This window comes from Scyliorhinus torazame, chromosome 22 (genome assembly GCF_047496885.1).
Source record: "Scyliorhinus torazame isolate Kashiwa2021f chromosome 22, sScyTor2.1, whole genome shotgun sequence".
Taxonomy (NCBI): domain Eukaryota; kingdom Metazoa; phylum Chordata; class Chondrichthyes; order Carcharhiniformes; family Scyliorhinidae; genus Scyliorhinus; species Scyliorhinus torazame.
Window position 1 is genome coordinate 101,417,134 of NC_092728.1, and position 12,881 is coordinate 101,430,014.

The 12,881-nt window shown below is 44.9% G+C and overlaps 1 protein-coding gene across 7 annotated transcripts in view; it reads left to right on the forward strand.

The window, feature by feature from the left end:
- Window positions 1–12,881, forward strand: part of LOC140399277 (G-protein-signaling modulator 1-like) — a 386,887-nt gene that overhangs the window by 348,264 nt on the left and 25,742 nt on the right. For all 7 annotated transcript variants that reach the window (XM_072488747.1, XM_072488745.1, XM_072488750.1 and 4 more), the window contains 2 exons: window positions 6,510–6,580; window positions 7,976–8,167. In XM_072488747.1, the coding sequence (XP_072344848.1) occupies window positions 6,510–6,580; window positions 7,976–8,167 (263 nt within the window). The remainder of the gene's footprint in view (window positions 1–6,509; window positions 6,581–7,975; window positions 8,168–12,881) is intronic.

Consider the following 12,881-nt stretch of genomic DNA (forward strand, 5'->3'; position numbering starts at 1 on the left):
CAGTAGCTGGAGTCAAAGGCCGAGGTGGGCAGCACCTTTCAGCTTTGGAATAGTTGTGTTTCTGCCAGATTTATGCCACGTGTCGCTTTTGTTGATGGACGTCTGGGGGGGGGGGGGGGGGGGGGGGGGGGGAGTGGGGGGATGACTACTGCTGACAACTGCAGATTTAGTTTTTTCACATGGCAGCATTACTGAACACACAAACTGGCAACAGGTACGTAAAGCAGAAACTCCTGGGTCAGTAAGTTCAGGCAGCAACTTGCTGTTCAGCCTGGCTTCTATGCAAGTTTTATGTCTGGAGATTTCCTATTCACAACTTTAACCTGCTCAATGTGGAAGTGACTTGGGATGGGGATGGGGGGGGGGGGGGGGGGGGGTGCTGCATTTGGGGATCTGCATTTTTCCTAATGTTTGGAAAAAAAAAGAACTTTATGAACTTTATAAAAAGCTGCTTTGATCAAGTGTGCCTGAACTTTTCCACATTGGCTTCGAAGAGCAAATCCAGGTCTTTTCTAAACTTGATTTCTCTAATAACAGCTTTTCATTTCGAGGTGCCCACATGAACCTGCTTTGTGAATACTTTTTGTTTGAGTGATGGTGTATTGATGTCGGGAAGCCAGCTCCATCAGATTCCAAACCCATATAATCCCAACAGGGCAGGAGGAGGCCATTTGGCCCATCGGGCCTGCTCCGACCCTCTGAAAGAACCCCCTACAGTGTCCCACTCCACCACCCTATTCCCATAAATCCACCTAACCTGCACATCCCTGGACACTAAGGGATGATTTAGCATGGCTGATCCACCTAACCTGCACATCTTTGGACTGTGGAAGGAAACCGGAGCACCCAGAGGAAACCCACGCAGACAAAAGGGAGAAAGTGCAAACTCCACAAAGACAGTCACCCAAGGCCGGAATTAAACCTTGTGCAGTGAGGCAGCCGTGCTAACCACTGTGCCACCATGCCGGCCAAGGCATTCTGTACCACACGACAAATTAACAGGTTATTTATGGCCTTGGAGGTTTGTGCGTGAGTTTGTTGCCACATTTTTCGGATTACAACACACTTCAAAGGTTTCTGCATTGACTAGGAAGAATCTTGGGACGTCGAGGTCGAGGAAGGCACTATATAAATGCAAGTTCTTCCTATTTTGCAGCTAGTCACTGCACAGGTTCTCTTGCAAGAAGGAGTGTGGTTCAGAGGACTATTGTCACCGACAGCTCAGAACCAATTAGCATTCTGAGAAGGGAGACAATTAGTAGAGAAACACAGGAGTGAGAATGTTAAGTGTGATTCTAATGGATGACATTCTTCTAGCATGATATGGACAGTACTTTTTATTTTTAGCCATTTTCAGACGATTCTAACTGGATGAATCGTAAAGCAGAGAATGGACCCAGATCGCCCAAATCATACATTATATCATTGGTTCACTATTAGTTATTTATCTCATACTGATTGTATATCACTGTCGGATAGCTGTGACTATTTTCTTTGTTCTCTGGGCAAGTGTGCCACTGGCAAGTCTGTACAGTATTTATTACCTGTCCCCAGTTGCTCTGAAAGTAAGATTGAGTGCCTTTTTTTGTTAAGATATCTTTGTAGGGCATTGAAGTTGAGCCACGTAGCATGGATCTGGTTTGTGTTCAGGATCTCTGCCTCGTTAGTTCAGTGACATAACTGCTACAGTGTCACACTCCTGTTCCATGTGACTTCTGCCAATCACAAACTGTTTGGGTGACAACTTGTTTCCAAAAGGAGGGTGGTGCAGTGGTTAGCACTGCTGCCTCACGGCGCTGAGGACCCGGGTCACTGTCCGTGTGAAGTTTTCACACACTCCTTGTGTCTGCGTGGGTCATCCCCCCCCCCCCCCCCCCCCCCCTCAACCCAAAAAGATGCGCAGGATAGGTGGATTGGTCACGCTAAACTGCCCCTTAATTGGAAATAAAAATAATTGGGTACTCTTGCATTTTCAATCTTACTACTTCAAGTTAGGAGCTTTATTCATCTGCAATAGATTTTGTAAATCAGTGCGGTACAGAGTACTTCCATAATACTTCACACACTAAGCTGCTGATCGCCACTGAAGGTGGGGGAGACGGGAGAGATCAAGACCAGGACGGGCGCTGATTTTCAGGATTCTGCTCCAGGGAAATCCCTCTGCAGCTATTCTGCCAACCCCGACTTACTACCCAAAGGAACTTTCCCCTTTCATCACCTCAACGGTCTGGCCACAAATCCCTTGCAGTTATGATTTTCAGATCCTCTGGACAGCCTAGGGCACTTTACAGCCAATGTTGCACTTTTGAGTGTTGGTTAAGTTGCCATTCAGTCCCCAGGCTGATAAAGAGCAAACACTCCAGGATGGTGTTGGGCCCTCAATAACATGCTCATTGCTGCCATTTACATGCTCCGGGTGAATGAATTTAGCTTGGATGGAATTGCCAACCACCTTTTTTTGGCTTCATTTATCATTTCAGTTGTACTGTGCAGTGATTATCATAGTATTTACAGTGCAGAAGGAGGCCATTCAGCCCATCGAGTCTGCACCGGCTCACCGAGCACCCTACCCAAGGTCAACACCGCCACCCTATCCCCATAACCCAGTAACCCCACCCAACACTAAGGGCAATTTTGGACACTAAGGGCAATTTATCATGGCCAATCCACCTAACCCGCACATCTTTGGACTATGGGAGGAAACCGGAGCACCCGGAGGAAACCCACGCACACACGGGGAGGATGTGCAGACTCCGCACAGACAGTGACCCAAGCCAGAATCGAACCTGGGACCCTGGAGCTGTGAAGCAATTGTGCTATCCACAAGGCTACCATGCTGCCCCAAAATCCAGAAACTCCCTTCCAACAGCACTGTGGGTGTACCTACACCACACGGACTGCAGCGCCACCTTCTCTTCTTTTTAATCAATTTAGAGTACCCAATTCATTTTTTCCAATTAAGGGGAGAATGTGCAAACTCCACACGGACAGTGACCCAGAGCCGGGATCGAACCTGGGACCTCGGCGCCGTGAGACTGCAGTGCTAACCCACTGCGCCACCGTGCTGCCCACAGAGGTGCTTTGCCAGTAGCAATCCGGGACAGAGCAGTCTTAACATTTTTATTTTTTAAAATATTTTTTTTATTCTCCTCCTTTTTCACATTTTCTCCCAAATTTACACCCAACGATAAACAATAATCAGTAACGAATGTAATGTCAATCCCCATATCAATAGCAACAATCCCATCCTCCCACCAAACCCCAGACATTGGCCCGCATGTTAACATAAACAAATGACAAAAAGGAATCAGGAGTCACCCATAGTCACCATTAACACACACAGCCCCCCTCCCCCCAATCCTCCCAGCCCCCAACACCCCTAATGTTCGATGTGATCCAATTCTCGAAAGTGCAGAATGAATAACGCCCATGAATTGTAGAACCCCTCCATCCTTCCGGGTTTCCTCCGGGTGCTCCGGTTTCCTCCCACAGTCCAAAGATGTGCAGGTTAGGTGGATTGGCCATGCTAAATTGCCCCTTAGTGTCCAAAAAGGGTAGGTGGGGTTACTGGGATAGGGTGGAAGTGAGGGCTTAATTGGGTCGGTGCAGACTTGATGGGCCGAATGGCCTCCTTCTGCATTGTATGTTTATTAACATTGTTGCTCTATTTATTTGGTTCTAAATATGGTGGTCAATATGGTCGCCTTCCTTAATCCTAATTACGTTTGTTTTAGAGTCGCCAGATATCTTTCGATACCGCCACAAGGTTCAAACCCGAATACTGATCAAAGAGCCGATACACCAGTTAGTTCGTTCAAAGTCAATACCATTTATTTATTTTGCAGGTTAGGTGGATTGGCCATGCTAAATTGCCCCTTAAGTGTCCAAAAAGGTGAGGTGGGGTTACTGGGTTACGGGGATAGGGTGGAGGTGTGGGCTTGTGCAGGGTGCTATTTCTAAGGGTCGGTGCAGACTCGATGGGCCGAATGGCCTCCTTCTGCACTGTAAATTCTATGGTACCTGCTGAGCCACAGCAGAGGATGTGGATTGTCCCCCAAATCCTGCCTAAGACTAGTGGATTTTACCCCAGTCCGTGTAATTAGTTTCCCTAATGAACAGGCTTTGGAGTTTAAATTATTCTCAATGGTTTGACCATTCGTTATGGTGTAGTGCGTTCAGGAATTTGATGAATCTGCATTCAGCGTCATGCTGAAAGCTCTGAGACACGGTCCTCCCGATCTCTCGTGGGCATTAGACACTTTCCGCCTTTACAGCTGAACAAATTAGACACTTGGAAAGTAGAGGAATTCATCAATAAATGTAGGCTGCTCCGTTCCTGATTGCTATTGGCAAGGCACCTCCTGTGCCACTACACAACTTCGCTGAAATGATAAATGAATCCAAAAAAGCATGTTGGCAATTCCATCCCAGCTAAATTCATTCACTTGGAGCAAATACCCTTGTCAATGGCATTGATGAGCATGTTATTGAGAGCCCAACACCATCCTGGATTGTTTATCAGCCTGGGGACTGAATGGTAACTTAACCAACACTCACTCAGCTGTTACAATTTGCGACTGATCTTGGCCAGGTCTGGCAGAAAATTGGCGTCTAGTTAACAGTTCCCTTTTATATTACCTGAAATCCTTCTTTGTACTGAGGTGGACAGAGCTTTCTCCTATTGTTTTCAGCCGTGTCTCACAGGGCAGCACTCTCACTTCTGAATCAGGAAGATTCAAGTCCCTCTCCAGAGTGTTGAGCCTGTAGTGATCTCTGTATGTGCATGTACATAAGGTGTAATCAGTAGCACCAGATGATCACTAGAGGGCCGGACACAGGAGTATCAGATTAGTTCACATGGTTAGTGTAGCCAAGCATAGTTACTAGATCTTGTTAACCTTATCACTAATATCAATGTTAAAGTAAAGAGCTCATTGTTATAGTTGCTCAGTAAACATTTTGTTACTACTGGACGAGTTCGAGTCTTCTTTATCGAGATTCAGAAGACCTCTTCATTAGCCAAGGATTGAGTAACACATATTACACTCCGCAGTATATCAAAACACACAGAGAAATGTAATGAAAGATGATACAGAAATGTAATAAAAGAGAGTCTAAAACCTGGGCCTACACTCCAGTGCAGTACAATGGGCGTACCACACTGTTGGAGATGCCATTTAAAAAAAAAAAAGAAATGAGATGTTAAACCGCCTACCTCCTCAGTTGGACGTAAAGGATTCCACGACAATACTTCCCACTAGAGAAAAGGGAACCTCTCTGCTTACCCCTCAACTAACAGATTATTTGGTCGTTAATCACATTGTTATTGTGGAATGTTGCTGGGCACAAAATTGCCTGCTGCATTCTTACATTGCCACAGTGAGTACAACTCTGGGAAGCCTTGAGGTCAGGCAGTAGAAATGCAAGATTGTATTCCCTGCTGCCATTGTTACTCGAGTAATCCAGCAGAGCGCACAAACCCACCCAACAGAAAGCTGTCACACCTGTACGACGTTGAATTTCTCTTTCTGAGATGAGGGTGATTGAAGAATAACCGAGGCTGGCATTAAGTCCACACTGAAATGATGCACAGTGGTGAGCGCCGCTGTTCCACAGTGCCAGGGACCCGGGTTTGATCCCAGCCTTGGGTGACTGTGTGGAGTTTTCCCGTTCATAGAATCCCTAGAGTGCAGAGGGAGGCCATTTTGCCCATCGAGTCTGCACTGTCCATCTGAAAGAACGCCCTATCCCCATAACCGCACCTAACCTTTAGACACTAAGGGACAATTTTAGCATTACCAATCCACCCAACCTGCATGTCTTTGAACCGTGGGAGGAAACCAGAGCACCCAGAGGAAACCCACACACACACGGCGGTGAATGTACAAACCCCACACAGTCACACAAGCTTAAAATTTGAACCCAGGTCCCTGGCGCTGTGACACAGCAGTGCTAACTGCCGTGCTGCCCATGTTCTCCCCATGTCTGCGTGATTTCCTCCGGCTGTGCAGGTTAGGTGGATTGGCCATGCTAAATTGCCCTTCAGTGTCCAGGAATGTGCAGGTTAGGTGGGATTACGGGGATCGGGCCTCGGTAGGGAGCTCTTTCGGAGGGTCCCTGCTGACTGGATGGACCCAATGGCCTCTTTCTACACTGCAGGAATTATATGATGCCAGAAGGACAAACTACCATCACTGTAGAAGGGTGGAGCATTGAGATCAAATATTTTGGATATATAGTTTGGGAATGAAAAAAACATTGAGCGATTTCAAGAATTGAAAAGAAATTAAAGAGTTGCTAGCAGTGAACGGCGAGAATCACCCAGTTAGCTGAGCTGCATATGGCAGATGCAATAATCAATTCTTTTACTGAGCAGCAGTGTTTTTTTTCCAATCAGACATTTGTTTTGTGCAGTCTGCTACGTGGAAGCTCTGTTACTGTAAGTCCATGACTCAACGTTATTTTGAATACACCTCACCTGTTTTCTTTTTGATGTTGCCCTGCTTTAGGTGCACGACCAAGAATCGTGGTTCATTGCAGCATGGAGAACATGGATGTGGTCAAGTTTCCTCCAGAGAAGGTGAGGAGATTTATTTTGGTGGAAAGTCTCAAAGAGGAAGCACGGAAAGTCAATCTAGAATTTCATTAAGACAATTTTCAGGAGATGCCTGTAGGAAAGGTGGGTGAGAAATGGGAAGTACCAGGAGCGAGGGAGAGTGATCCGGGTGTTGAATATACTAAATGCTGCCGGAAGTTTTAGTAACTTTCATTCAAACCATGATGGGAAGATCTTCTCAAAAATTGGAATTCAGAATGAGAGATGAGGGATTGTCCTGAGGCACACTTATGTGACCCGTGGAGGCGGGAGAATGTTATTAAAGCCTGGCATGGTTTGAGTTTGCTAAATCAGAACAGTTTTACATGTGTGGTAGAATACTTGTGAAGTTGCTGGACCAGTATCCTGAAGCCTGGACTAATGATCTGGGAACATTAATTCAAATCCCACCACGGTAGCTAAGGAATGTAAATTCTATTAGTTAACTAAAATCTGGAGTAAAAGAAAAACTAGTCGTAGAGAACGTGAATATTGCTGAAAAGAGACATTTTGCAGAAGCTTTTCATCTTGCATTTCTCAGGACAATTTCAAAGGATTCTTTGGCAGCAATCTTTTTTTTCTCTCCTCGCTATTTTTGCGATCATTGGAAATTTTGTATTTTTGCCTATGTCCTGAGGAGTGAAGGAGGAAAGGCTGCTGTAACACATCTCTCCGCTAGCAATAAAAACAGCTGCTATTTGTCATGTTGACAATGAATGATGCATGATTGTCTTAAAGGCGATCCTGTTCACTAATATCCTTCAGGGAAGGAAGTCTCCCCTGCTTACATGGTCAGGCCTTTGTGATTCCAGGCACCAATGTGGTTGACCCTTAACTGCTGTGCAATACGACATAGCAAACTTACTTGTTTGTAGTTAAGAATATGGCTCACCATCACCAGAGATGTGCACAATACCCAGCAATACCCACATCCTGCTAATTCCAAAAATAAATTGAGAGTTGTCTTTCAAAGCCCACTTGACTCTTTCAATTGGACCCCTTGCGCTGTCGGGAACTATATCAGCAGCACCTGTATCCCCTCAATCAGGCCTTTAAGGATCTTTAATACCACGTAGTTCGTAGTTTTGAAATTACATCTGGAGAAGGTCACTTAGAGGTCAATTGCTTTCCTCGTGCGACCCATTGGGAGATGCGGAGCTACTTTTAAAGTTCAGGACTTGGGCTTACGCAGGAGTTTAAGGGAGCTAAATTTCTCTTTGGTGGTTCAGTATTTTATTTTCACTAACTTCTTTGCAATGTTAATGTAAGCCTACTTGCGAACTAATGAAGATTATATCCTTAATTTTTCTAAGATACTGATGCCAAAGCTTTTGAGATCTATTACAAAATCTACCATTAATCTGATTTACAATCTTCAAGGACCAAAACGGAGACGTAGCCGGTGAACACCACACCACTGAACTCAAGAACACAGCAAAACTGCCCTGGGCTGGACAACTAAGGATCAAGAAGTATCAGGGGAATACAGCAAGCTCGGCAGACAAGCAAGGTCCCAATGCATCGTTACCATTGGTGGATGCCAGTGATGTCAGAGTTCAAGTGGCTCCAATGGTAGGCAAACTGATCCTTGCATTTGTTTTTTGACACCCAACCAACGTATATAAGCATTTATTTATTTACTATGCCAGACAAGCTTCAGGTAATGACCATTTCCAACAATGCCCCGATGACATTAAATGGCATTGGCATCGCTGAATGTCCCATAGTCAACATCCTATGGGTCACTGTTGAACAGAAACATATAAATATTGAGGGCAGCACGGTGGCACAGTGGTTAGCACTGCTGCCTCACGGCGTCGAGGTCCCAGGTTCGATCCCGGCTCTGGGTCACTGTCCGTGTGGAGTTTGCACATTCTCCCTGTATTTACGTGGGTTTAGCCCCCACAACCCAAAGATGTGCAGGGTAGGTGGATTGGCCACGCTAAATTGCCTCTTAATTGGAAAAAATGAATTGGGTACTCTAAATTAATAAATCTTTATTGTCACAAATAGGCTTACATTAACACTGCAATGAAGTTACTGTGAAAATCCCCTAGTCGCCACATTCTGGCGCCTGTTTGAGTACACAGAGGGAGAATTCAGAATGTCCAATTCACCGAACAAGCATGTCTTTCAGGACTTGTGGGAGGAAACCGGAGCACCTGGAGGAAACCCACGCAGAAACGGGGAGAACGTGCAGACTCCGCACAGACAGTGGCCCAAGCCAGGAATCGAACCTGGAACTCTGGCGCTGTGAAGCAACAATGCTAACCACTGTGCTACCACACCGCCCTCAATATTATAAAAAATAGAAACATATATATTGTGGCTTCAAAAATAGGTCAGAGGTTGGGAATTCTGTGGTGAGTAACTTGCCTCCTGACCCCACAAAGCCTGTCCACCATTTACAAGCAGGGATGTGATGGAATATTCTCCACTTGTCAGGCTGAGTGGAGCTCCAACAACACTCAAGAAGCTGCAGTTTGCCAAACAGATAATTTTTAGAAACAACATTTAAAAGGTAAAGGATATTTCCTAATCCCACCTTACTGATGTCTTTCCCACCTATTCATCTTGCCTTTCTCCAATTTTGTTCAGTTAGGATACCTGACAAGAACCCCAAATAACATTTTATTTGTAGAACTGTGAGGAAAAGTTGCTTCATCCCAGGAACGATGGCTCTGACCAATAGTCATCTTTTATGTTAAACAATGAACCACATTAACATCAAAGAAACAGCTCATAAATAAAATGAAAAACTTCAACTTACTATGTACACTGACACTAATTTCAATTAAGTAACCCAACATAGTTCAAATGCCGCATAAAGACTATGAACAAAACCGGTCACTTGCTTATTTGTGCAGACCTTTGGAGAGAGAGACCTTTTTTAGGAACAACCTGAAAATCCTTCTGTTTTGTCAGACTCGAATCCTACTGAAAACTGCTGTTCAACTTGTAAAACTACTGACAGATCTGGCTCCTCCCAGTAATTACATCATCTGTATCTCGCTAAGATGTTCCATCACCTGCTTAGCTAGGACTAAATGCAATCCTTCATAAATTATCTACTCTCCAGGGAATCTCTAGTAATCACAACAGTGTTTCGTTAGCCATCTCTCTGTAAACAAGTAAATGGTTAAAATCAATAATTCCCTTTTATGACTTCTTAATTACAGCTTTACACTGTATGTATTTCAAACCAGGGTTTTTAATAACATCACTGCCACAAATGTCAAATATAACAATTTCCACAACAATCACAATGGTTCAAGTAGGCTATTGATAATTGCAGGTGAATGATTGCATGTATTGCAAAGATTGGGGAGGTGTAGAAATAGGAGTAGGCCATTCAGCCCCTCGAGCTTGTTCCCCATGATCTATCAGATCATGTCTAATTTGTATCTCAACTCCATTTACTCACCGTGATCATGGCACAGCCACCTGAATTCACGAGAACACAAATAATGTTCAGGGTAAACTTCAATGGCCACGTAGAGGCTTTCAATTTTGCATAAGCTTGTCTTCGATGTTGCTGATCACGATTGAACAGATAAACTACCTGTTTTCCAATAATGGACTGCGGATTAACCCCAGTAACTTTTGCGTGGGTGGACAACCATCTTTAATTACAGTTTGAGTTTTAAGATCACCACCGGTTAACCAGCTGAAACATTTGAGCTGCAAGCCATTGTACGCTTGTCTTCGAGGTTTATAGGTCACAAAATACTCAATATATTTGATTATTATGTTTCTCTGCCTACTGCTTGATTGAGGATTCCGAACAAATGAGTTAATGTGCCACTAAAATAGGGATAATAAGACCATAAGACATAGGAGCGGAAGTAAGGCCTTTCGGGTCAACTCCACCATTCAAACATGGCTGATAATGGTCCAATATGTCTTCAGTACACAAATATTACTAAAATAGAATTGCTTCTGCTTGGAGGTCATGTTACCCACCCTCCAGGATTGACATATGAACATGTGAATTCGGAGCAGGAGGCCATTCTGCCCCTCTAGCCCGCTCTGTCATTGAATAAGATTGTGTGGCTGATCTGACTCCCGCATACCCCCGATAACCTTCACCCCCTTGTTGAGGAAGAATCTATCTAGCTCCGCCTTCAAAACATTCAAAGACTCTGCTTCAATTGCATTTTGAGGAACAGATTTCCAAAGAGCCATGACCCTCTGAGAGAAAAATCTTTTGCCTCGTCCTCTGAAATGGGCGACCCCTTATTTTTAAATCAATCTTCTGCCGTTTGCAAGAACAAAGGATTCACCTCTGCTCCAAGCAACAAATTGGGGCAATTAGGGCCAAGACCATTCAGGAGAGATGGTAGGAAGCATGTCTTCATGCAAAGGGTGGCAGAGGTTTGGAACCCGCTCCCAGAAACGGTAGTTGAGGTCAGAACAGTTGTCCGTTTGAAGTCTGAGTGATGTACCGTCAATTCACCGAGAGAGCGAGTGAACATTGGGCTTTATTAATCATGAACTTGCCTAGCCAGAGTCAGTTGGACAGATGAGTGCCACCCACAGGTGGCCGGTCTACATATGGCCCCGGTGAGGGCGGAGCCCACCGGAGTTACAGTACAGTACCTGGAAGTAGCTCGTATCACCACTTCCAGGTCATAGGTTACAGTATCCTACAGACAGCTCATGCATTAGGTGAATACATTCACCACACTGAGGTGGATAGATTTTTGTTGAGCAAATGTATTAAGGGATACAGGTCAAAGGCCAGGTTTATGGAGTTAGGCCACTGATCAGCCATGATCTCATTAAATGGCGGGACAGACTCGAGGGGCTGAATGGCCTACTCCTGTTCCTATGTTCCTTAATATTAATCGCATTGCTGTGGGTCTGAATTCACATGTAGGTCAGGTCCAGGTAAGGACGGCAGATTTCCTTCCCTAAAGGGCATTAGTGAACCAGATGGGTTTGTACGAAAATGGACAGTGGTTCCATGGTCATCATTAGACTTTTAATTCCAGACTTTTATTGTATCCAAATTTCACCATCTGCTGTGGTGGGATTTGAACCCGGGTCTCCACAGCATTACCTGACTGGATTAAAAAATGCGAACAAGTCATTTTTGAGCCATTATTTGCCTGATCGGCTTTGCTTTTACAGGTTGCTAATGCAACAGACGGATGGATGTTCTCCCAGGTTGTCTTTACCTCCCTCGCGCTCAAAAATAAAAAAAATCCCTGTCATTCTGGGCCTTTGTCCGGTTGAGAATATTTTGGAAGGAAGTCTTGGGATAAATATGGGTGATCGTCCCCTCTGCCTCAGCTAACCTTTTGTACTACGTTCCATCCACTTGTTGCACGTTTCTGCCCCATCCTGTTAAAGCTGCCATTGTTCTGCCCACTCGGCAAGTCTTCTTTTCGTCTTCCTTTGGTGCAGCCCACCACATAATTAATCGCACCTCGTCCACTCCCCACAACTTTGGTATCATCTACAAATTCTGGCACTGATCCCCCGTTTCCCCGAGTTCAAATGATCTTACTTTTTATTCTTTCATGGGATGTGAATCTCGCAGGCAAGGCAACATTTGTTTTCTGTTCCTAACTACCCTTGAGATGAGTGGCTTGCCAGAGGCTTTTCAGAGGGTAGTTAAGAGCCAACCACATTGCTGTTAGTCTGGAGTCACAGGTGGGCCAGTCGGGGTAAGGACTGCGTTTTTACGACAATCGACAATGGTTACCATTACTGAGGCCAGTTTTTCGATTCCAGATTGATTAACTTAATTTAAATTAATAATAACCTTTATAATAATCTTTATTAGTGTCACAGGTAGGCTTACATTAACACTGCAATGAAGTTACTGTGAAAATCCCCCAGTCGCCAAATTCCAGCGCCTGTTCGGGTACACAGAGGGAAAATTCAGAATGTCCAATTCACCTAACAAACATGTCTTTCGGGACTTGTGGGAGGAAACTGGAACACACGGAGGAAACCCACGCAGACGCGGGGAGAACGTGCAGACTCAGCACAGGCAGTGACCCAAGCAGAGAATCGAACCTGGGACCCTGGCGCGGTGAAGCAACTGTGCTAACCACTGTGCTACCGTGCTGCCCAAAATTCCAAAAAGGTGAAGTGAAGGAAAAAAAATTAGCCTCGTCTATCCTTCCTGACCAATGGATAGATCTGAGAATCGTTGCAAATGCACAAAGAATGTCCACTCTCAGAATGTGGCATTGTACCCCTGAATTCGTGCAAGGTAGACTCGTAATCTTAGCACACTGCATGGAGAATGGTGGAGGGAGAATTTACCCCCTTG